Source organism: Psittacula echo (genome assembly GCF_963264785.1).
Source record: "Psittacula echo genome assembly, chromosome: 2".
Classification (NCBI taxonomy): domain Eukaryota; kingdom Metazoa; phylum Chordata; class Aves; order Psittaciformes; family Psittacidae; genus Psittacula; species Psittacula echo.
Genome location: NC_137737.1, coordinates 50379442 through 50404629, shown reverse-complemented (window position 1 = coordinate 50404629; position 25188 = coordinate 50379442). Strand labels below are relative to the sequence as shown.

The window sequence follows — 25188 nt, the reverse complement described above, 5'->3', positions numbered from 1 at the left end:
GTCAAAGTGACAACATCAGGTTTACTTCATATGGTGGTATTAGAACTTCAGTTATCTGTGAAGAATTCCCATCCTTGGAAAGCACAGAAATTCTCTGTACACACAAGAAAGCAACAGTAGGCAGAGGTACCACATAGCATTACTCCTCAGAAGTCTGAATTTAATTGTAACAAGCACCGATGCTCACTGAAAAGCTTCAGAAAGCTTAGGCACAGATTTATAGTGTCATTTGACAAAAACTTCAACACCTTTTGTAAGAGCAGTGCCTTCCAGATGCAGATGTAGCCACAGACATCTGTTAGCTAAACAATGCTGAGGTGCATCTCTCTCTGTAATTCCACCCTACCAGGCAATGACCTGGAAAACCTCAAAGCATAACACATTAAGTTCAAGAAACCATTTCAGGGATCCTGACTCCTCTCCCTTATCATTTGTAGCACATGTTCACCATTTACGGCTCATCACCACCACATGCAATCACTTACATTCCAAATGTTCAAGGAGCTCTATAGCTGAGCAAGAAAGTACCTTAATATTCTGAACTACCTGGAAACATCCAAATTTGGAAAGGCTCATGACTTTGTACTGCAATGCTTGAACACCTTTGACACACCATGCTAACCTAAGTCCCTCCTAACAAGTGCAGCTTGCATACATAAACCAGTATTGATTCAGCTGTGCACAGCTGTTTATACAGCCTTTCAGAAGCACAGCATTTTCAAACACTACTACAGACATTAGACCATGTCTTCCTAAGAGAAGTTTAGTGGTTGTCAGTGAGGCTTGACTTAATGATGCACACTGCATCAGCGACTGTATTTAATTAACTTTTTTGGTTGGCTTCACACAGTGGTTTTCCACAATCTGATCTTGTCTGCATGAGCCCTGTTATGATTTCACGTGGGAAGGAGGCATACAGGCACATCATCTTTCATAAATAAAACCACTCTGACTTATAAAGATTGTTGATAAGGAGAAAAGATATCATGGTATCCATGCATGGATAAAACACAACACAAAGCTTTCTGAAGCAAAATATCTGGAAATTAAACCTAAGGGAAAGAATGCCACCTTTCTAAATAAGCAGTTCAAACAGTTTAATAAAGGGAGAAATGAGGATAATAGGGGATGGTTATTTTGAAATGAATGCTTTCATCTATGCCACATAGCGTCTTTCCCAGTGGCACCAGCAGAATTCAACAGTATGATTTCAAGAGAAAGTATAAGAATTAGTCTTTGCTTTGCTGCTTGGAGAAGCCAGTTTCAAGCTTCCAACAAGCAAGTGATGTTTTACATGAACTGCTTTACTTATCACTTAAAATGCAAAACAGAACACGATGTATTCCCACTTATCTGACTGTACTAGATTTAATATATAACTACAGGAACGTTCAAGGATAAGTGAAGGATCTTTGTCTCGGATATAGTCTAAAAATTCCTTCTCAATGCTTTTTTGTTTTCCTTTTCTTACAAACACATTTGAGGTATAATACTCAAGAAAAAAAAAAAAAAAAAGATACATGGGCAAACTCAATCCCTGAAACTTCTACAAACAGACAGCAAAATGTACATGAACTCGCGTATACTATACCCCTCTCCACCTGCAGCTGTGTCACTACACATTTCAAATCTGAATCCTCATATTATTCTTTTCCCTACCATATATCGTGTTTAATTAAGATATTATTTATCACCTTGGCATCTGTAGCAGTTCATCAGCGCTTATCTAGGAAGCAAGCATTTCCAAGCTTATAGCATGCCAGATTCTTTTCTATTAGGGTCTGAAGCTCATAAGCATATCCAGATTTCATACCATGTTTTTTAGCTGCAAGCTTTCAAGCATTTTAGATGGGTGAAAATATCAGTTCCTCCAACTGTAAAATAGAGGTAATTTTGTACCAGAATTTAAATAGAAGACATCTAAGCAACTTTACTCTGCAAAGTTCTAGCTTTGCAAAGGAAGAGTACAGGAAAAGTCACTCGGTCTTTTTGCCTAGCTTATCCTTATGCCATTAAAATAAACATGAAACAATATGTTCCTTTTTAACCACTTGATGAGTCAGTGCAGCTCAGGAAACTGATAAAAGGTTTATGGAAATAAATTAATATTGCATGAATGCTGCTGGAGCTATTAAACAAACATAAGTGAAAACCCATCACTGAAGCCAAGAGAGACCGGTTTATGAGGGAAAACATCAGAAAAGTCAGTCATTATTAAGGCAGGTTCTTTGCCCTGTGAAAATGGCATATGACCTAAACAGATATAAGCAGTGCAACTGATAGTTATGCTGTTTATATTAGATATTACAACTGGATTACACCGCTTTTAACAATAAATTTTTTAGCATCCTTTTATTCATGCAAAGGAATGCTTATCAAAATCTTTCAGTCACCTAATTCTTCAAAATAAATGAGAAGGAAAGAATAGTATTTTTATGTTATGAAACAGCTCAGTTACCGATGTTCTGGTTATCCTTTTACAAGTCTCATGCATGAGAAGTTCTTGAAGTCTGCAGTTGATGATAGGATGAAAGATGGCAAATACTGTGACTTACATCTTTAATAGACAAACCCAGTTTCATTTTTGAAAACGCAGTCAGTTCAGTTACCTTTGCTCGAGACCAAGAGAAAGATCAAAATTATCAGCCTTCCTGCAGGAGTCAGCCTCAGATCTGCAGATCACAGATGCTTCAAAGGTGCTACGCAAAAGCAGCTGCTGTATCTTACCCACTTTCACACTGTACTTCAGAAATACACATTTGTGTGACAACAAAGGAGGCAAACCTTTCCATGACCTTGCAATACGCAACGTAAGCTCTGCTCCTGAGCATAGAAATCTCCACAGACTTAAGTTCCTCGGCTTTCCATCCAGCAAACCTTTTGCATTTTAATATAACAGGATTTCTGAAAAACTTCAAAGCTACAGTTGAACCAAAAGCAGTTTGGACAGGAAAAATGAGAAGGAGTGCTCAGAAGCAAGCGGCCCTCTTCTGGTATGTATAAAAAACAAAACCTGATAGTATTTTAGTATTTCAAAGAATGACCTTCCAAAAAATCTGATCATTTTCTCAAGAATGGTTTATTTTACTTATATCAAGGCCAGCATTTAAAATCCACTCCAGAAAATATTTGCCCAGTTAGGTCATAGAAAAATTAAATACTTTGCAGTGACCTTAAACACTAACAGAATGCCTGCACATATTTTTTAATTAAGATCAGTTATTAGGAAATATCATTGATTAACAGGCTTATTCATTAATGACTTTCAAGTTACAGTTATGTCAAAATAAGAGTAGACCTACAGAAGAGGTCCATTCTGAATTCAAAGATGCATCCCACATGCTAGTGAGAGTCACATTGAGATTTTAGAAACCACATCTTCAATTAAGAAAACACAGCAAGAAGCTGTGAAGTAACCTTTATAGAAATTACTCTGCTGAAGACTTTTTACTAGCAGTTCAAGTACGGACATTTCTTACTATCATCTGTTGCATAAATTCCCCATTATACACTGTCTGCCAGATACAATGGTGGCCTATCATACAAACCCAGTTACATTATACTTGCATTTGGGAAAACTAGAGTCAGGCTCTGAATATGACTGGCAGTCAGCAAAATGCACCACTGTATAAAACTGCCAGTACCCTTCTTTGCTGTCTGCCATGGAAATTGTCAATGCGGAATTTTTGCATGTTATTGAAACAACTTCAAATGTCACTTACACAAGAATTACCTTTGGAGATGTTAATAAATGCACTGTTTATAACCTTCTACCTATTTAAATTCCTCCCAACTCCTCAAATATATTTCTGTCTTTTATTTCTCTCTCCTGCATGCATTTGTCTGACATTCAACAATAATGGAAATTTAGTCTCATTTCAACTTAAATGTTTGTTAAGATATTAATAATGTTCATCTATTAACAGACCCATACTACCAACCTCTGTGCTTGATGGAAAACAAAACTATTTATGCCATACATTCACAAAAAAATGTAATACCTAATTAAAAAAAAAAAAAATCTTAATTATAAGTCTACATATTTTACAACATTGCTTCATATTTCATGCAACTGCTTCCAAAAGATCTCCCTCTAAACATGGTCCACCCTTCATCAGGACTTAAATTATTTCATATAACATGTTAACAATCTTTGATGATCAACTGATAAGTTCTTTCCTACTATTCCATTAGACTCATTCATACATTTCTATTGGCTTTTTATGACTTAAAAGAAATTGTGAAGGAGAGCAGAAGAAAGCTGCTTCTGCATAGTTCAAGTAAGAACACAGAAAAAGGAAGCATAATCAAGAACAATGGCAGTCTTCTTTTGAGACCTTCTTTCTTATTATAATAAATAGCAACCTTTTGAAGAAAAGGAGACTGATAATTACTCAACATCATCCTCTAAAAACAGGAACAAACTGAAGATAACAAAACATTTATTTTCGTGCTGCATTAAGACAAATGTTACCATATTTCAGCGTGTTTAATTAAATTACAATGTTTCTCATAAAAGAATATAGTGTTGTTCAAGGTTGAGAGAATATTTTTCAATCTATTAGATTTCACCTAATTGCCAAGCATAATAGTCATACCAGGTATTTTCTCCCCTCCTCTCTTTCCTTCTCTTTTCTATATAGATTTGACTTATCAAATCAACTACACAGAATTGCACAGCAGAAGACAGCGCAGTCGGCAAACAAAACATTGAAGACTTACCATTTACACAGATTTCAAATGATTTGCAAAGGTCATCCTCAAACAGGCAGCCTGAAAACACAGCAGAAAGGTGAAGATTAATACAGGTTTCAAACTGTGGGTAGTTAGCACAGACTGAAGACCTCTCAGGCTACTAAATGATCAGCAACAATCAGACATTTGGTTGGCTTCAGAAGTCTAAATTGGGCAACACAGGAAGTCAAGAACATGGAAACAGATCTGGTTAGACAGCACATCTTTCTAGCTGGTTATGTCTAGAAATAACCTTTGATATTTTTCTTTCCCTTCATTCCTCTACTGAAGCTTCAGTTTTCTCTGTGTATGTCTCATTTAGTAATCTGAGGAACCTCATGTTCTCTAAGTTTTGAATATATTATTGTAACATAGCACAGTAATGCTGCAATATGCTACAAAAACATACACCAAGAAGTCAGGAGTTTCCTAAAAATATTTCTACTGTGATGGGTCAAGCCTAGGAATCAGATACAAATTGCTCAAATTAGGCTTAGATTTAGTAACTGCAACCACAGATCCTCAGGAGCACCAACTCTTCGGAGAAAGACTTAAAAAATTGAGTCATTTATATGAACACTGTGATACCTCCACAGACAGCTGATGAATCAGTAGAGGTCTATGTAAAATATCCTAGGGCTTTTTCCATTTGAAGCAGGAAATTTGTTCTAAAATATGCTACTTTATGGGCCCCTGCTACATCAGCCCCATACCTCACCATAGGACCTATATCCAGATAGGCAATCTGAGTTCATCTGCTTATGCACATCTTCACAGTGAAGTATTCTGTTCCACTCTTGCTATTATCACCTAACTGGTAACGAGATACTAGTTATTACCTCCTTTATTTTCAATTAAAATGAATTCCTGATGATATTTGTGAGCACAGGAGAGAAGTGGGAAAGACGTGCCTCTACTCTGGTCAATCTACACTGGGGAATTAATAAGAACTACATACAGAAGCAGCATGAAATACTGTGCTGCTGTTAAGGGCATGCACTCTGTTAACCAGTCGTTTCTTTAACTCTGTTTTCTGACTAAGATAAAGACCTAGGACTGAATAAAATTCCAAGAAATGAGGCTATATTTCGAACACAAAAACTACCCTAGAGAACACATTTTCACAATTAAGCTTGTTAACTTCTTTGGGGAAGTACCTTATGGTTATAAATGGATACAGGGACTTACAGAAATTAGGAGACCTTAAACAGTTTCGCAATAAAAAACAGCTAGGAACTTCACCACATCTAAACACAACAGCAAATCCTCTCTCTCCAGCCATGCCAATCTCCACAGAAGCACAGAGTACAAACACCTCCAGTCAGAGTCAAACGGGTTAAGTAGGCTGTTCTTATAACAACAATGAAAAAAAGTCCCCAAACCAACAAAAAATACACAATAACAAAAACAACAAAAAAATCAAATAAACTGAAAAGCCCAAGGCTCTCTGCCTATGAATTACCAGAGCCCTAATACTGCCAAAAGAAAAATTCAGGGGGACATTTCAGCAGATATTAGCACATCATTATGCCTGGACTAATAGACTGTGTCTCTCAGCAGGATTTATTAACACAGCACTAGGTCTGAGCTAGGCAAACACATCTACATGAATTTGAGATGTACAGGAGCACCAGCAGAATCCCTTAAATCTTCCCAACACCTGCCTGCAAGGAATCCATATACATAACCTTAAGCAGATAATGAAAGCCTACAGTATGTACACCAGTAAAAGTGCTCTCTCATCTTTTTACCTATGCACCAATAAGCTGTGGATATACATTTGGTAGCTTTTGAAAGGAAAAGAGGAAATTTTAGACTAGGAAAGCTTCTGCCAGCAGAGCATGGTAGAACAGCATGTGTCTATACCACCCACAAACTGTGGTTTGTGACGCATTTTTGAGAGGCGTATAATGTTGCTCCAGACAAAACTACTGTAACAGCCATTTGACCTGAAACAGTGTCTGAAAACTCACTGAAGATATCCAATTGCAGCCTTGGTACTGACCCAGCAAAGCAGAAGGATGCCTTAACTGTATGTTGACCCAAAGAGCATCAGACAAGAATGATGACAGGCAGGGACAAACACACATCTGCACAGAGATACAGCACAAGAGCTCTAATTAAAAGCATAGTCATGATCACTTGAAAAAAAGGAATGTTCGCAGGAAAAAAGGGCTTCAAATGCCATCACAAACTAAGCAAATGAAAGGCATACTTCAAAACTCCTGTTCTCAGAAATCTGATGTTATCTCTTCTAACATAAAAGTTAATGGTTAGAAAAAAATCCCAAATTTCTGGGTAAAGGGCTCTGCCCTGTTTCCCTGAGAGATCACAAGACGTAAAACCAGAAGCCTGAAATGGCCATAACCCATGAAGGTCTGCAGAAAGTGTCCTGTTGATGGAGGGAAGACAGGCAGTTTTGCAATAAATTTCCTATCCTACAGTGGTTGTGCTGTAGATCCAAAAGGTGGCGGATGAGAAGTTTCAACCAGGAACATTTCTAGTGGAGTGGCACATTAAAAGAGTGACTGTTTCACTCAGGCATTGCTGATTTTGAAACACCTGAGGAGCTGGAATCAAAAGCACCTTCTGCCTGTGGCCGCCCGCTAGAGGTAGGCCATTCTATAATATACTGATATTCTTAGAAGCAGAAAAATCCAGATATACAAGATGAATAAAATTAGCATGTTTAGGTGCAAAGAAATAAACCACAAGGCTACCTCCATACAGCACTCCAATATAAATGTATTCTGATTTTGCTTGATATATTTTATCACCTAATATATTTTCCATGAAAAAGCACAAAAGAAAAATTATTATCATGTTTTAGTTTCTCTTTTCATAATAGTTCGTTATTTGATGCTTGCTGCAGCAAGGCATCTGATGCAATTAACCTTGGAAACTTATGTCTTGGAGAGGAAATTAATAACGCCAACGCATGGCAAACTATATCCATCCATGATTACTCCAAAATAGACAAGGACCTCCAAAACTTCTTGAAAAATATTTTGCTCCAAGTTATTTATTGCTAGCATTGATTGTTATTCATATTTCATCCAACCAGTCAATATGCTAATTTAACGACTAATTTATCTTTTGTTGTTATTTTCTGTGACACTAAGAAGCATCATATTTCATTTTAAATATCATCTACCTACTAATAATAATGGTGGTAATAAGTCACCACTGAAATGAAGTGGTATTGTCTCCAAAAAGCACTTCATTCTGCTCACACGTTATGCAATCAAGATTAATTTTATTTTCTACCAATCTCCCTACCAGGGATCATCTCCCAAAACACAGACTCTTGATGCAATCCTTGCAAATCCCATAAAAAACAAACAAAATAACCCAAACCCCCAATCTTTCTTCACGCAGCAGCCCTGAACTAACAAGCTCTCCATGAACTATTGAACCAGCCAACAGAGACTAAAACTGGTGTACATGGATTGCTTTGCTTAATCTAGAATTTAAACACAGGTTTATTACTTAACTTGCATTAAAGGTTCACCTCTTCAACTAACACTTGTATAGTCCCTACACCTCAGTAGTGACAAAGGTTAGAGCAATGACTTGTGCACAGGAGCAACAGCAGCCACAAGAAGCTGAGTTGATCACCCACCCCCATGTAACCAAGGCACAAGTCCATGCTGTGCATCCTGCAATACAGTAGGAGTAGCTCCCTGACACATATTGGAGCAATTTAAAACCCATTTAGCACAGCAGTAGGGATTATCCCATATACTTGAACAGCTACATGTTTTTTCACATCTTAAATGTTAGGGTTTGCAAAGGTGTGGTATATGTCCATTAACTTTCACTGATATAAATCATGCACTTCTAAACTATCTTCTTGATAATTTACCAAAGTGAATTCCAGAAGAGTTTACATGACTAAAGCTCACTACAGGTCAAAAAAGCCCAGGTTCACTGTGCAATATAAGCCAATAAAGTGAATTTTCATACACACAAGTAAGTAGGTCTCTCAGAGAGAAGACAAAAAGAATAAACAAATATCTAATTTACCCTTGCTTCCAAACATGGACTGCAGTAGCCTGTGTTTCTACTAAGTTGTGTCAGGTACAAGGTCCATTGTCTTGAACCCACTTATATATACCTACACATTTATATACAGATAAATATATACTGAATATATAATTTATGAGAATATACTTTTTGTATTTAGAAGAGGTGCCTCTCAAGATTACAACAGTCAAAACATCAGACAAAATCACCTGAACTTCATCTAGGAAAATCTGAAGTAATTCACTTATCATGAAAACAATTTTTAAAAATCCACTGATAAAATAGATTGTATTATGTTTATTTCTGTCCTTTCCACCAGCTATCCAACTATTTCACACTAAACATTCCTCTTCACTCCCAAAATATGTAAGCATTTTATTAAAATTAATATAAAAGGCCATAGCCCCTCTTCATAAAAAAAACACCCTATAACCATCCAAACAAAAAAGCAAACAACAGGCAAGAACAGCTAAATTTCCTCTACAGTTATCAGTCAGAAATTAAGAAAATACAAACCTCCTTCTGTTGTTGAGAGTTCTCTATTTCTTCTTTTTATGCTTTTCATTCCACTGCAACATGAGCACCTAATGCCTTTTCACATTTTCAGACCATAACAAACTCACTACATCACTAAGTTTTAGCCCATATACATTCCATCATCAAAACATGCCAATGATCATTAGCATTTTGAGTAGTTCAAAATCTATTCCACATTCACCCACTTCTTTCAGATTTAGTTGCACTCTGGTAAGAAGATGCTAGAAGGGTAAGAACTGATAAATACTGCTAATGAGAGAAACAAAAATGGAAACACCTGGGTATGCCAACACCAGCCATGTCTGATGTCCCTTGCTGGGTCTTCAACACCAGCTGTGAGTGACTCTAAATAGACAGCACATGTTTATTTACTTATAGTAGACTAAGAACTATGGTCCAAGAATGAAGTTTTAAAAGTGCTCAGCTCACACAACTGGGATAGCTCTAACTGAAAAAAATCAAGATAGTGCACAACAACAATAAGGAAGAATCAAACATGGTTTTCTTTCAGAAAACTTAATAGAGGAGTCATCTGATTGAGAGATGTCTTCCTCTCACTGATAAGAGGTGAGAGAAAATTTTGCTGAGTCTGCTAAAGCTGTGTTCTATCCAACACATCCTCACTTGTCTGCCATAGGTGTATGCCTAGCAAATGTAGAATCACACAAAATTTCAATGATAGCTGGGAAAAATGCACTTTAAAATGACCACAGGTCTTAAGCAGAGTTCCTCTTTGTTTCCAAAGCCCTGTGATTACACACTGCCAACAGATGTACATACATGTAATGTAAGCATTACTCAAAGCCTATTAATTACATGTGAAAAATCAGCTACTGATTCTTTACTTTAGTTTTATCTTGACATTCATTTTGATAATAAATTTGGAAATTCCCTGCTCTTATTTTTTAAATTTTCATTTTTATCCCCTTTTTAATTTGCTATATTTTTGTTCCAAGCTCCTCTGTTCTCTTTCCAAGAAGTGTTCTTTTTCCTAATTCCTACCCTTCTACTCTCCAAGACAGCATTATTCTACCAGGAGAAAACAGCTGCCCCTTTTTGTCACCACCCAGCACATGCATGCTGTGCTCATGCACTACCCTTCCCACCCATGCCCTCTCTTTTCACTCATGCAAGTAAACAGCATGTCTGTCACCTGTTTATGGATTGCTGGCAAGTTCTGGATCTCCAGCCTCACCCTTTTCCACAGGTGCCCTCCACTTCCCTTTGTCTAGCACACTGAATCATTTCTCATCTACCTCCCTTCTGGTATGTTGACTATGAGAGAGGTAAAGAAAAGGAGGTAAAATAGGGACAGAATTTGTTTCATTTTGATCCCTCTATTCAGAGTTTTTCAGGAGTGGAGTGGATTGGATTAGATTTAGATATGTTCTCTCTTTCTCCTCAGGTTCTCAGAATATCTGGAATATTATTCATTGAGAAAGACATTTTATCGAAACATCAGAACCTGTGATGGTTTATCAACAACTGCTTGGAACAGTAGTTCAACTATGAGAGAAAAATAAATCAATGTGGTCAAAAGTAATGTTGAAGTAGCACATAATACTAAAGGGACTCTTTCTCCCAAGAGAGAAAGTGAGAAAAATGTATGACAGCATAATAAGTACTGAGCTTCGATCTTCTTCCTTTACCCCAACTTTCATGCTTTTTGAATATAATAGGTGCCTGATGTTTTTGTAATACTGCAAACTCTTGAGAGCAGATTATTTTTTTTAACTGTGTGCATGCACAAAGCCTAGTTCAAGGATCACTAATTCCTGGTGAGGAATCTAGGCGTTGCTATAATCCACATTAACAGTCATAAAGGTGACAAAAGAAATCCCTGCAGCGGTTAACTGGAGGACTGTGCAATCTCTTACATGAGAAGTTTCCAAAGTAAAGTTAAGATTTCCCATGTTATCATCTGGTGCTAACACGTCCTCATCTCAGAATTACTCCTTCTTTCCATCATTTTTCATACATATTGATTTTGTATATTGAAATATGACCTTAGCCAGAATAATTCACTGTGGAATAGTTTTCACTCAAAAAGTGAAAGCGTCAGTACTAATCTTATAGCCAAGGTTTGCCCCTGAAGCTTCAGTGACAGTACATATTAGTGCTTCAATTACCTTCATTATACCACCCCTTTTTCAACATGTACAGACTGATGCATTAATAGGTAAAATAGTACAAAAATGCTGTGATGTATGATTCTATTTCTCACTATGTAAGAGCTGTACTTTGTCCTTTCTACATTTAGGAGAAAAAAATGATTACATCTTTTCTTTTGCATGTAATTAGTTTCGAGCCTGTCCACCACTAAAGAAAAGAATTGCTTTGTGGTGAAAATACTGTTAACTTCTCTGATTACTAATGCCATGATTGCAGTGATGTAGAGCTTTTCTTCTGGGGAACACTGAGGAAAGGTCACTACTAAGAATAATTGAAGATATGAACAGTAATAATAGTTCATGAGGCAAAGAGACAGAGAAAGGCCATCACTGGGAAAGCTCCAGAACAGCATTTGCATTTGTCCAGAGCTCAGAAAGAATATGGCCCATACAGGCAACATGTGTTTTGCTGTGCCTTTTTGTACTTTTTTTCATAGTAAATATTAAAAAAACTTGCATTGTCTCCCCTGAAAAAATTACTATTCTCTCAATACTATGTTTTATAACTCCCTTTCTTTAGCAGGGACCACCACCAGCTAGCTCACATGGCAAACTGGGAGCACAGCCATATTCTGGCAAACAAGCAGCTCCACTTTGATACAGTGAACAATAACAGCTCTCCATTTAAATAAAAATAAAAAAATCAGATAAACCCATTATTGGAGAACAAATACAAGATCACTTAAAAACTAACATTACAATTATTACTTCTTAAGATCAAGACCAAAATCTTTTACCCACACCCATTAACTGTGGCAGGAGGAGTCAAATGTGATTTTGCTCAAGACAGAAGATCTTTGTCATGTCAGTAGCCCATACTGGAACAAAATAAGCATCTCTACAGTAGAAAATGTATGATCTGTTCCTTCAAAATTAGAAAATGTTAATCAAAGTGCTCACAAGCTGTATACAAACTTTCATAAATATCCAGACCAGGCCTTCAATAACTACAATTCAATACCTTCTTCTAGTCACTGGTTGCTAAAATTAATTCCCGTACTGGTCAATAAACTGAAATCACCCAATAACCACCGAAATCACAACTGTGACTAAGCAAAACTTTTTTGTTCTTGGCAGAGAATTTGAGGGCTAAACAGTATGGCAGGGGAGTTGGAACTAGATGATCTTAAGGTCCTTTCCAACCCTAACTATTCTATGCTTCTATGACTCTAAGTGAGTAATTCCACTTTGCTGTTTACATCAACAAGCAGCCTGATTTTTTACCTGCTATTGCCTGTACGATATCCTTCCCCACAAAATCCATGGGCAGAAAATCCTTCATAGCCATAAAACATTAAAAAGGTAACACTGAGGCTTACATGCAGCAGATTATGATGTTGCCAGCAAAGCCTTCCTTGGTATTATTGCATCTCAGCCAGTAAGTACTGCAGTTCAGCAGCTTCTGTCATATTTATTCTGTGAAAGAACTACTGTCATCATTGTATCTATGAACTTCATTTTAACCATCAGTAACTGTCAGTTTGTTCTTGTATACTTGTTTTACAAAACTGCAGAATGGAATGAATTCTAAGTCCTAATTATAACGTAATTCTAGCCTTTTTCCATAGTCAAGGTTAAGAAAAGCTGAGTCAAAGAAGAAATGAACCATTAGCTAGAGAAAATAGGAACTATGTGGAGCGGTTATGTGCTTTGGAAAATAGTTCTTTCAGATAAAATATTCCAAAACACACACACGGTAAAGATGCTCATGTCCCATCATCGGATGCTAATCAGTCTCCGAGAGCCACATTCAGTGACAGGTTTTTTCAGAAACAGTTCTTCAAAGTTGTGCCTCATGTTTTGGGGAAACTCCCATTATTCACATAATCAAGGGAAGGAGAAGAGATGTGTTTATCATTTTCCTCTAACAAGCACCAAAATTTTCTTTTCATTACTTGTTAGAGATTCTTAATGAGTATCTCCTCAGTACTAGAAAAAACATAACCGGAATTCACAGCAATTCTCATCCAGTTATATTGCCTCTATAAGTAAGTAATTACCTCATATTTAGGGGTAATGCACCTCTCCCAACACTGTCTTGAGCAGACGTCAGAGGAAGAAACAATATTCTGTGAAGGACCTCTTTGTAATAATTGGCTTTCTACTCTCTTTTATTTAGAAAACAGTGCAGCATCTTTTAACTGATGATGCTGCAGCATGGCCAGTACCTGTCATATATGATTCCTTCTTTTTCCTTTCCTCACTTGTCTTAGAAAATCACACTCCTTTTTGTTCCATCTCTATTTCATTGTTAATTTGAGCTGTGTAAACTATCAGGTGGACTTGGCAAAAACAACTTGGGAAGGAAGAAAAGAATCACATCGTTCAGTGAAGTCTGAAGTGCAAGGGGATAGTCCACCGTCCTTTACTGCAGGAAAGTAATTTTATTTAGACAGCAGCACACATTGGTTTGGGAGCTACACATAACAGATGAGTTCCAAATAGGAAAACAGGTTCCAATGTGTCCTCGACACCTATTTCTGTGTATCCTTATTGAGGCTTGCTAGATACTGAAAGACTTTGGATTGCTACTATAGCTATTATTGGGAGTGTGCCTGGAAATTCATCTTCATACCTTTGTTATGCAATTTTGAATCACATTATGTTTGTTTAGAGTGCAAAAAACACCTGAGTTCATCTCATGAAAGAGACACTAGGTTATACATTTGGTAATTTCTTTAATAAAGAGTTTAAACAGTCCAGAGCAATCCACATTAATTATTCATGGGTTGGAGAAAAACAATGAAAGGTAAAGCAGAAAGTCATAATCTCCTAAAGTTCTTGAGGGAAAAAGAATAATATTAGGTAAAATTCAATGGACAGTGGCACCAAGATTTATCTATATAATTTACCCTGTGAATTTGAATTGCAAATGCAACTGCAGCATTCTCTAGTGTGGGACGGAGTTATGAGAAATAGTTCACACAAAGATACTGGTAGCACATCAAATTAATGGTATATAGTGAAGATGCCTAAAACTTTTCCCTTGCCAAAGAAAAATGACAGAACCTTAGAAATGTTTATGCACTTGAATTTTTTTAAAAGCTACCAAGAACACAGATGTTCCAATCAATACAAATTATCTCGACATATAATCATTGCGCAGCACCTTGTGGCTTTGTTCAAGTCCTGTTGAACTTGTAGTTTATGTAACCACACACATGGACATTGCAACAACAAGCGGCAGACATAGGACAATACTTTGTTCTGTTGATAAAGAATTAAATATACCCTGTATTGATTCAAAACTCACTCCAGACAGTAGTTTTAATTCATTATAGAGAAAGATGATCCACTTCTACTTAATTCTGTGAAATAACACTGATTTCAAAGAAAATCTGGAAATGAGAGTGAATCGTCCTGATTTTGACCAGTAATTGTGCTCTAATTACTCCTGACGCACCCTGACGTATCTGAGACTGGTGTTAGAGCCAGCTGTCTCAGAATACACTATGCTGTTGTCCCTGTGAAGTAGCTCTGCCTACCCCGTGATACCAGTGAGATGGTTTTTTGTCCCCTAACTAGCTGTTGCGAGGCAGCCACCACTGTGACACATATCAGAGAATGAGTTAAGAAAAAGAATAATGATTAAAGCAATTTGGGGAAGAAGCCAAGAAAATTAGATATCATTCTGAAGCATTACAAATATGACGCATGCCAAGTAGCACCAGAATTAATATTCTAGTTCCTGCCTAAAAAGTACACAAAAGAAAATTTTTCTCTCTCTAGAGAAAAAAGATCATTAGAATACTAAACCTCCCAGACTCTAGAGGTTCAACTAGCTGTTACACAACAAGGAAAAAACATTCTTGAGAAAATTCACCTATTTAGGGAAAAAAAAAATCTGAAGCCTGATGCCTTCAGCTTTTCACCATTAAGAGTAGCCAAATGTCATTACTGTATTATAACCATATAGTTACCAGCTCTGATATAATGTCTATTGATTTTGATGGAACTGAAGTATCTGAGCAGCTTTGTGAATCAGGGCACAAATGCCTACCTTTTTTTGTTCATTATTATCTTCATAGTTTTTCCTCTGTAAATAGTAACTTCCAAAGTGTCTGTGCAAAACTTGTGCAGTAGGAGGAAAAAATTTAGAACTTCAATTGAACAGATAAGAAAAAGATTTTAAGAAATAGTTGATGTTGCATGTACCCTGAATATCATAAAGAGGAGATGCTAAGCTGTTCATAAGCCAGACCTACTAGCAAGGTTGCTAGACTATAATTCAGCAGGCTGGAATTCCAGTCTTTGTCCTGACATTTGCTGCTGGCCTGGGGAAATAATTTCACCATAATCTTCCATCTGTATTTTGTGTGTCTTTTCTAGTTAAACGCTAATATTTATGATTATTATTACGTGTTTGTAAGCGTCTGGCAAAACAGAGATCCGGTCAAGTGTGGAGTGCCAATGATCATTGTAATACAAATAATAACCCTTGTATGCCTCTATTTAACTTCTCCACATCTCACAAAAATGTTCTGAACCTTAAAGAAAAGGAAGTAGCTGCATGAAGGTACTGGGAAGCATTCAGTACACTGCAAACAAGCATTTCCTGAAGAGTATGGTTTTTAAGGTTGCTTAAGTAAAGTCAGTGCTCTCTACCTCTTCTCAAAATGCGCATGGATTTCAACAAAGAATGTGAAATAGCTCCTAGCCTGCCACTGAACTCTACAGTACCCGAGCTTTTGAGTTTGCATTCCCTGAGAAGCAAGGTAGGGTGATGGCAGGGGACTGAAAAGAATGGCAGGGGACAAGAATTCCATTTAAGGCCTTGAAGAAGCCAAGCCTCAGACAGGCAGGGAAACCTCCAAGCCTCAGGTGACAAGTTGTACAAATTTCTGTGTGGCTTCAGAAGAATTATCTACCATTCTTTCTTGACTTTTTATTCAGATACTTCTAATGCAGGGATAGGTTGTTCTTCAAGTCTCAGCTGAGATTGCTTCTTTCTACTGTGAGCTTGACAAAGTCCCTTTTGGATGAGCAGGAACTGCAGCCAGCGTGATTACACTGCAGTTACAATTCATAAAACCTGTCCTATGCACACTGTATGCAGCACCACTGGAGTTGTACAGTGTCATGATCCACCTGATGATAGCAATCCATTTCTGAGAGTAAGTTAATGTTAGTGTGGCATAATTTTCATGTTCCCATCTAAACTTAAGCCAAAGACTGAAGTCAAGGATAACTGTATCTCTTTAGCATCACTCAAAGACTCTAAATCAAGCTTGCTGAAAATAAATTTTATTCAGAAGGCAACACATCCCACAAAATTATGCAGGTACTTCACTGAATTTCTACACATCTCGTCATAACTACATGTCTATAAAAGCCAAAATTTTTTACTGCTTGCATTTATGAAACAATCTTTATTCCCATATTACAGCCTACTCTCTGCTCATTCCCTATCCCATTGTGGATGTTCTTTTCACCTGAGAGTTACCAGGTAGAAGGCACATAATGGAAAAAGGAAGGAAATGGGGATTTTCACATAACTATTCACCAAAAGAAAACTACCAGCTAGCTTCCTGCACTGCACCACAAAGATACTTTGAACACCAGAGATGGCTGTGCCTGCTGAAACCAGACTCCCACTAGTAACTAGACAATTAGCCAAGAGCCAATGCAATGAAAGAAGAATGGAACATATTAACTTCATAAAGGGATTAGTAAGATTTATTTCAGATACTTCAGAGGCTTTCTTTTTTTTCTTTCTTCTAATGTAGTAAATGAAGCTGGATGAGGAAACTTAGAAACTTGGAAACAGTGAGAGGTAGAAATTTAGAGGAAAACACTGGAGAGAGAACCATGGTTTTACAGAGGAAATAGTAAACACTTCACTATGCAATAAGTTAAGAAAAGAAATATATAACAAAAAGAAATGGAAGAAAATAAGAGACTAAGAAAGGATGTGAAGGAGAATAACCCTCACAGAAATGTCTGTAAAGCATCATGAGTTAAAAGTGGTAAAAAGTCCTAAGTACAGAGATAAGCCAGTGGCAGAGATAACAGACCTAAGTTTTCCTGGTAGGATGTTACGTTGACTTTAACATAAGTGCTGCCTTGGGATTTCACAGAGTTTAGCAGAAGGGGGCTCTGTCATTTCTTGCAGGCATCCTGAGAACTGAAGTTATTTTACAATAATCCCATTGATAGTTTTCAAGCCTATGCCAAAGTTTCATTAATTCAATATGGGATTTTACATTTTTCCTTCAAGAATGCTTGGTGATAATATTTCATGAAGTTCCAGACATGAGTCTCAGTCTACTCTGACAGTAAGTTGACTGACATTTGCATAATTCTGTGAGACACGATATTCAATGAGGTTTAGAATCAGTCTGGCACCTCATATGGGAGCCTTCTTAGGAATTCTTACATTATTTTAATGAACCAGTATTATTCAATTTTTTTTTCCTTCAGGATTTGAACTTCAGCCAAGATACTAAACCATAATCTTTAGAAGTATAGTTGAAGACTTTCTATTTGATGAGTATCTTACAAGTCTAATTTTGTGTTGTTTCTGAATGTAATACTTTGCAGACAGCAAAGAACAATGTGTATGCAATGTTTTCCACATCAATATAGTGTTGACAAAAAATCCTAATTATTAGACTCTTAAAAAAAAAAAATTACAAAAAACACAATAAATAATTCACCCAAAGAAAACAAAGCTTTGTGACCTTTATCCTCTGTTTTATAAACTATACGTTATGCAACAGAGAAACAAGGACATTAAAACTATGCCCAAACGAGTAAATTAATTTTTTTGTTACAGTGCAACCTCATTTGAAATGTTCTTTCAAACCAACATGAGATTGCAACAAGGATGCCTGAGAGCTATGAAATTGTTTCATTAAATGTATGTCAAAAAATGAAAAACATGTAAGAGCGATGTCTTATCACATGCTATTCTGTACAAGGGAACAATACATAGCTACTTCTCTTCATTTACCTTTGTTGAGAATAAAGTTTAACTATCAAATTCACACCACATACCAGCCTTTTTGAGAAGGTGGCTTCAGTTTCCTGAAGGCAGTTGAAGAGTATCAGATCAAAGACCAGAACAACAATCACTGTATCCATAGTTTTCTTCCTTTTGTATAATTTCCTGAAACCTTTTCACTGAGGAGCACATGGGGAAAAAATATTCACAGAATATGAGTTGTATTGCTACTCTGCTGCTGAAAAACATGCACTGGGAGACTCTTGGCTGGAACTTGGCTCAGGATAGCCTCAGGATTTTTACAGCTAAGAGGTTTTGTCTATCAATTCAACTTCCCTTCAGCTATTAATGTAATGTCAGAACAACTAAAACAAAAAAATATTTTGCACCACTTCCTGTGTAATCACTACAAACAATTTTGCAGTTTTACATAGCTAAAACCATGAAATTAATGTGTAGGTTCAATGAAAAAAGCCGTCCTCAAAGTAGCCCAAGTCTGCTGAAGCATTACATGAGGCTAACCCAGCTTTCTATCTTCCCTAATTAAAGAGAGTATTAGGAAAGAGAGCAACTGTGATGGAATGGGAGAGGGCTGCTCGTGGCTGACAGCATTTGATTATACCTCCATCTTCCCTATATCTGATGATATAGTACACAATTTCAGCAATTCTAAGTTAGAATACACACACAAAATATAACTACTACACATTTACTCTTGCTTGTAGTTGTAATGTTTTTTTACAAACAGCCATGAAACTCTCTGCACACTTTCAAACCAACATCTGTGTAGTAGAGCCTTTTATCACTCAAGAACTCCCAAGCCTTTACCTGCACTGTCAATAAAAGCTTCCCTAGGTTTCTCAGAATCATAGAATGGTTAGAGTTAGAAGGTACCTTAAAGATTATCCAGTTCCAACACCCTGCCATGGGCAGGAACACCTTCCACTAGACTAGGTTGCTCAAAGCCCCATCCAACCTGTGATTCATTTGTCATTGTTCTTTCTCTGACAACACTATCACATACTCTAATCTCTTTTCTTCTGAGATCTTCACCACACCTCCATAGCCTGCCTAATCTCACAGACCATACCTAATCTCAGTTTACCAATAAGGACTTTATGGGCAGAAGAGTGAGTTTAGGCCATGAAGTGATAGGACAAGCGGTAATGGGTACAAACTCGTACAGGGGAGATTTAGATTTAATATAAGGAAGAAATTCTTTATGACAAGAGTGGTGAGACACTGGAACAGGTTGCCCACAGAAGCTGTGGATGACCCATCCCTGGCAGTGTTCACAGCTAGGCTGGACAGGGCCTTGAGGAACCTGGACTAGTGGGAGGTGTCCCTGCTCATGGCAGGGGGGTTGAAGCAAGGTGATCTTAAGGTCCTTTACAATTCTAATCATTCTATGATCCTCTGATTACCTCCCTCAACCCCTGCCTTTCCAGTTAAAAAAAATTAAATATATTGAAAAGAAAAACTTACTAGTTTATTACTTCATAGAAGCTTTTTTAATATAATTTTACTAAAATATCCTAAGACATTTAAGGTGACTCACAAATGCCTAAAAATATGGAAGCTATTTTCCTCTTGTGTGCTTCTTCCTTTATGATGAAGGGAGGTAAAAAGTACTTTGCTTTTATTTCTTGTTATCTTCTGCTTAGTTCCTACCTTCCCTTTTTGTAATAATGATAATGTATATTAAGTTTTTAATATATCTTGAGAATCTCCTGAATGCGTATCACCTGTATCAGCAAGAGGCATGGCAGATAAAAAGCACTAATCACACAGCTGCAATTACAGATCAAAGAGGACTGCTAATCCTACTAACTGCTACATGTTTGTTCACCCACTTTCAATCAGTGTCATTTACTTTGCAAAACAGAATTAATGTTTCTCTTTGAAAACTACAAGTATATATACATGTACAAATATATTAAACATGTATGTATTATATGTGTATTATATAGATAGGAATTGTTGTTGTTATTACTATATTAAAATAGGGATGAAATTTGTTACCAAAATATCAGCATCTGGTGCCATCTGAGATGCCATCAGGATCATTTGGGACTAGGATACCCAAACTGCACTGAGATATGGTACAAGGCCTATTGGAGATTTGGTCGGTTTTGGAATCTCAGGGTTGTTAGGCAGAATACCCACAATACCTGAAACAACATATGGTGCGCTTCTTTAGGCAACTGAATCCAGACTTTTTTCTAAAATAATTTAGTTAAGCCATGTCATAAAAGTTCTTTTTCTATCAGGTGGTCTTGAAGGTTTTTATATGGTGATGTTAGAGGTAAATATAAACTGTATAAGCACTACAGTTACTAGAGTGAAATCCCTCTATTGACTTCTTTGAAATGTCAAAAAATAAGTCTAGTTCTTTAAAACTAGCAATTTTGTTGAGACTCAGACAGCTGAATACATTTGAAAACTGCAGATTGAGGATACAAGGACTCCAGAGTAAGGAAGAACTCAAGAGGAAGCACTGTACATTGTATTTAATTTCTTCACAATGTTTCAAGGTTTGTTCAATGTCTACTTGATGCTAGTTCTGTTGGCATTGTAACCTTGACCTGTGTGGTCCTACGTGCCTCTTTTTCCAGTGTTGCAGTTGGTCTTATTCCCACAATATAGACTGCAAGACACTTAGGGAATATCTTGGTCCTGGAGCAGGCACTGACAAGCCTGCACTGATTTTTCAAATAACAAGTCTGGGTTTTAAATGTTCAGAACAGGAACAGGAATTAAAGCAGACTGGAAAAGTGCTGCTGCTGCATTAAAGACAAGAAATTGTTCCTCAACTAAACTAGGAACAGAAAGGGAAATTAACCTTTCTTTCTACTTAAGAAAGGAGAAATATGCTTTCCATTACTGATGTTTTGCTTTAGTCACACAGAATGCTTTCTGTTATTGATAAGCAACTCCATAAATCAGAAATAACTCTCCACTAAAACGCACACAATTTTGCCTGGAAGTATTTCAGTAGAGGTGAAGGCCTAGCACAAGAGAAAATAGGCCCACCTTGGCTTTTAAAGGCAAAGGTAGAAAATAGCTAAATAATTTTATGTAATATTTTTGGGATCCATTCATAAAAATACTTGAAATTATCTAAATATTGTTGAACATTCTTAGAAAAAGATGTGTAAAACAGAAAGATTTTCCATGGAGACCTAAGGCTAGAGATGCAGTCACCATGCCAGGTCACTGGCACATAGTGAAAGACAAGTTTGTGAGATGAAAACAAATCTAACGGGTTTATTTTAAAATACAAAATGAATATTCAGCAAGACAGCTGCAGCCCAAAAATCATCCACTGAACACAGCCAGGAACGGTTTCAAATAAAAATTTCATACATGAAACATCCAGAACATTCCTCACAGGTCTGCCTCTAGTCTATATATTTGGCATTGTATTTTTTTGTTGCGTGTTATATAAATCTGAACAGTATTTAAAAGGCATTTTAGAAAACTAAAAAAAACCACAGCACTTCTGCAAGCACTAAGGTTTTTTATTCTATTTTCCAACTTAAAAATGTTCATCTGTTGAAGTAAACCAATGATTTAGAAACTCTAGCTTGGGTTTTCTTTTTTTTCTCCTTTCAACTCAATGGGAAGGTAGAATCTTATTCTGTACTTCTGCAGTCAATATTACAGCTGAAATTGTTTCAGTGGGGTTTATCCTACCTTAAGCTGGCTGCTTAAAGAACAGTAGACTAAAGGAAATTAACGTTTCAATTTTCTTTGTGTTACTATTTAATCACTGTAAAATCATGGGATAATAAACCACTCTGTAGAGAAGACTGTCATCAAATACACACACATATATACAAACAAAAGATAAAATAATTAAACAACAAAATTCAAGCAGGATAGCACCCACCACCCTCAAACTAGGATGGATGGCTTCATAATTGTTTATGATAAGGCACTGATATTCAGTATTTCTCCCATTTCTAAGTTTTTTTTAACTGTACAGATAGCAGTGAAATTTTGCCACCTTAAAATTAATGGCAAACTTGTTGCAACTGATTCTGAGAATGTGATTTTGCAGATCTATACTACTGATCAGAATATAAAATTTCATTGTGAACACACTGAATAGGTATGAGAGAATAACGAATAAAACGTAACACAGAAAGTAGGCATAAAACTAGATATTCTAATTATCTAAAACTATCTTATCAGAAGGTTAATTTTTAGTTTGACAAGTGTGAGATTCATTCTCTATTTCTGTGCCCCACTGCATCTGAATCCCTGAATGATCTCTACAGAAAAAGCGTGAAGGAGCAAAAATGTAAGGCTATTTCAAGTACTGTAGGAATTTGACAGTATTTCATTTTTCAACATATGCTGAAACACCGTGGGATGACTTTATAGCTTCTGCAGCTTCATGCAGATAAATATGGCTAGATAGGATCTGGATGTTTCATGCAGTCAGAAAGATGTAAGGAACAGCACCAGCAGGTTCCTTTCTGCAGTGAGGTCCTTATAGAGAACAGCAATGCATGAGCCCTCCGTAACTAGTTACAGCAGCTGGAATCCAAGCACAAAAGAAATCTCATTCAAACTCATTTGCTCAGTTCACAAAGAAAGGCTACACAGGATCTGAATTGTACTTTACTGTAGTAGGCTAGTTCAGTTGGGGCCAATACCTCAAACATTGGTGGATTATTAATTTATAATGACTAACTGAAGAAGTTACATTTTTAATGGAAATTACTCAAAGCCCGGAGAAATAATGAGAAAGGAAAAAAGAATAAATTCCTGCTATGTGACCCAGTTCAAGCTTAACTCTGTATACGCTATTCCTGCACAGTGAACTTTTTGCTCCTATTTTGTTTCCTGCTCTTCTAGTCTGTAGAAGGCAGCACTGTTGACCATTTCCAGCCAAAACACTTTCAATTTCTGTACTCCAAGGGCTATTTTATATCTCTTCAGCTCAGCAGAAGGAAACACAGGCAACAGAAGATGGAATGTTTTTCTTCCCCTTTTAAGACAGCTGCCATTTGGTCAAGTGAGGTGGCACCAATAGCACAGTAAAATCACCAGCGCAAAACTTTATGTGTCCCACAACAGCATGCAAATTTTAAGAACATCAGGCTGGCCATTTCCACCAGGGAAACTCTGTCCGGGCCTGGATTCTGGCTCTGGAAGTGGACATCAGCAGATGTTCAGGGAGAAAGCATCAGAAAACCTTTCCAGTGAGAGGCAACACTGTTTAAAAACCTCGAGTTGGAGGCTATATTTGGACTGTGATGTCTGAGAAGCATCAGTTCCCCTTCAGAGCTCCTTTATTCTATTGGCTTCCATGAGACTCTTCGACGCCCTAGTGACAGGCAGGTAAATAAATATTATCTACTTTTAACAGGCAGAAGAAAATGTGTTATATAATGTGTGCCAGATGTTGTTAAAAGTTAGCAATTAACAGTCCTAGCAGTGGTCTATGTGCCACCTGTGTATCCCTTTTTTCCTTAAAGATCTTAGTCTAGACAGATGGCATAAAATACTTCAGCAGAACAGGAAAAGTGTCTAGCCTGACAACTGGGTAAGTTATTATTATTTTTATTTTATTTTATTTTATTTTATTTTATTTTTTATAGGAGTGGGTGAACAGTTTTTTCTTCTATTTTAATGCATTAGGCCTTCTGGTTCCTAATATCTGACATACTACTAGTGAAAAGCAGTTCCCTGTTTTTCTCTTACTTTCTCAGTACATTATCTTTCCCACAGATAATAGTTAAACTATCATTTTTTTTAAGCACAAGAAGACATATTACTTTACAGGCCAGAAAACATTGCCATCTTCATTACAGACCAATTAGATCATTAGTAAAGTGAAGATAATATTATTTTCCTATTCCTTAGTCATAAAATAAGTTCTAAGGTATAAATGATTCAAATACTAAATTTATGCTAGGCTGGAAATCAGGTTTCAGTGCATTTAATCTTTCTGCCCTTGAACAGCAATTCTCACGTTCAACAGCTTCAGAGAGAGACTTCTGGGATCTAAATGCCAAGAAGATTTAGGTAGGGTAGAGTATTTTGTGCTCATATGAGGAGAGTTATGCAAACATGCACAGATTATATCCAACTAACAGCATTTCTCACATTAATTAAATTTCCTTCTTTATGTACCAAACTATATTTTCAACTTGAGCACTTCAAAAAAAAGGTTACTTCATTTATCCAAGCAGTAATGTGTATCCAAAGGAAAGCACAAATTCTATGGTTCATGTATTAGTTTTACTGCTCTTTGAGGTACTGTAAGACTTCTTACTTTTCCTTTCAGTGGGAAAATAGGTGAACATATACAGCTAATTAAAATATTTGAAAGGGCTCGCTACAGTTTTCCCAAGCACATAAATCTTCTGGGAAGGACAAAACTTGCAAAGTTTTAGCTCTAGAGATTCAACTTTCAGAAACGCATTAGCATGTGATAAAAGGGGGCAAGAACAGAAAATTTTTATACTTGCTACATAACCTGTGCCACCTGCTCTCATATAAAAGTGCTGTTTTCTTCTGCACTACTTCACAAGTTTTATGTGAGTAGAATCTTTTCAATACATCTGAGGATTAATTAATACTGCTAGTTTACATCTAAAGCAAAACACATAATATTTATAATTGTGCACTAGAGGTCGATCACTTTTTGGAAAGAAAATTTATCCTAAAAACCAGCACAGTGTTCTTAACTGTAGTAGTACTGAAGAAAAATGCCAATGGGTATGATAGTTGCCAGCAATTGCTTGTATTCAGCCTTGCACA

The 25188-nt window shown here is 36.7% G+C and overlaps 1 protein-coding gene across 1 annotated transcript in view; it reads right to left on the bottom strand.

Moving 5' to 3' along the window:
- Window positions 1–25188, bottom strand: part of PTPRN2 (protein tyrosine phosphatase receptor type N2) — a gene marked incomplete at both ends in the record, with an annotated part of 676226 nt that overhangs the window by 599465 nt on the left and 51573 nt on the right. The window contains one exon of the mRNA XM_080609627.1: window positions 4723–4773. Within this exon, the coding sequence (XP_080465753.1) occupies window positions 4723–4773 (51 nt within the window). The remainder of the gene's footprint in view (window positions 1–4722; window positions 4774–25188) is intronic.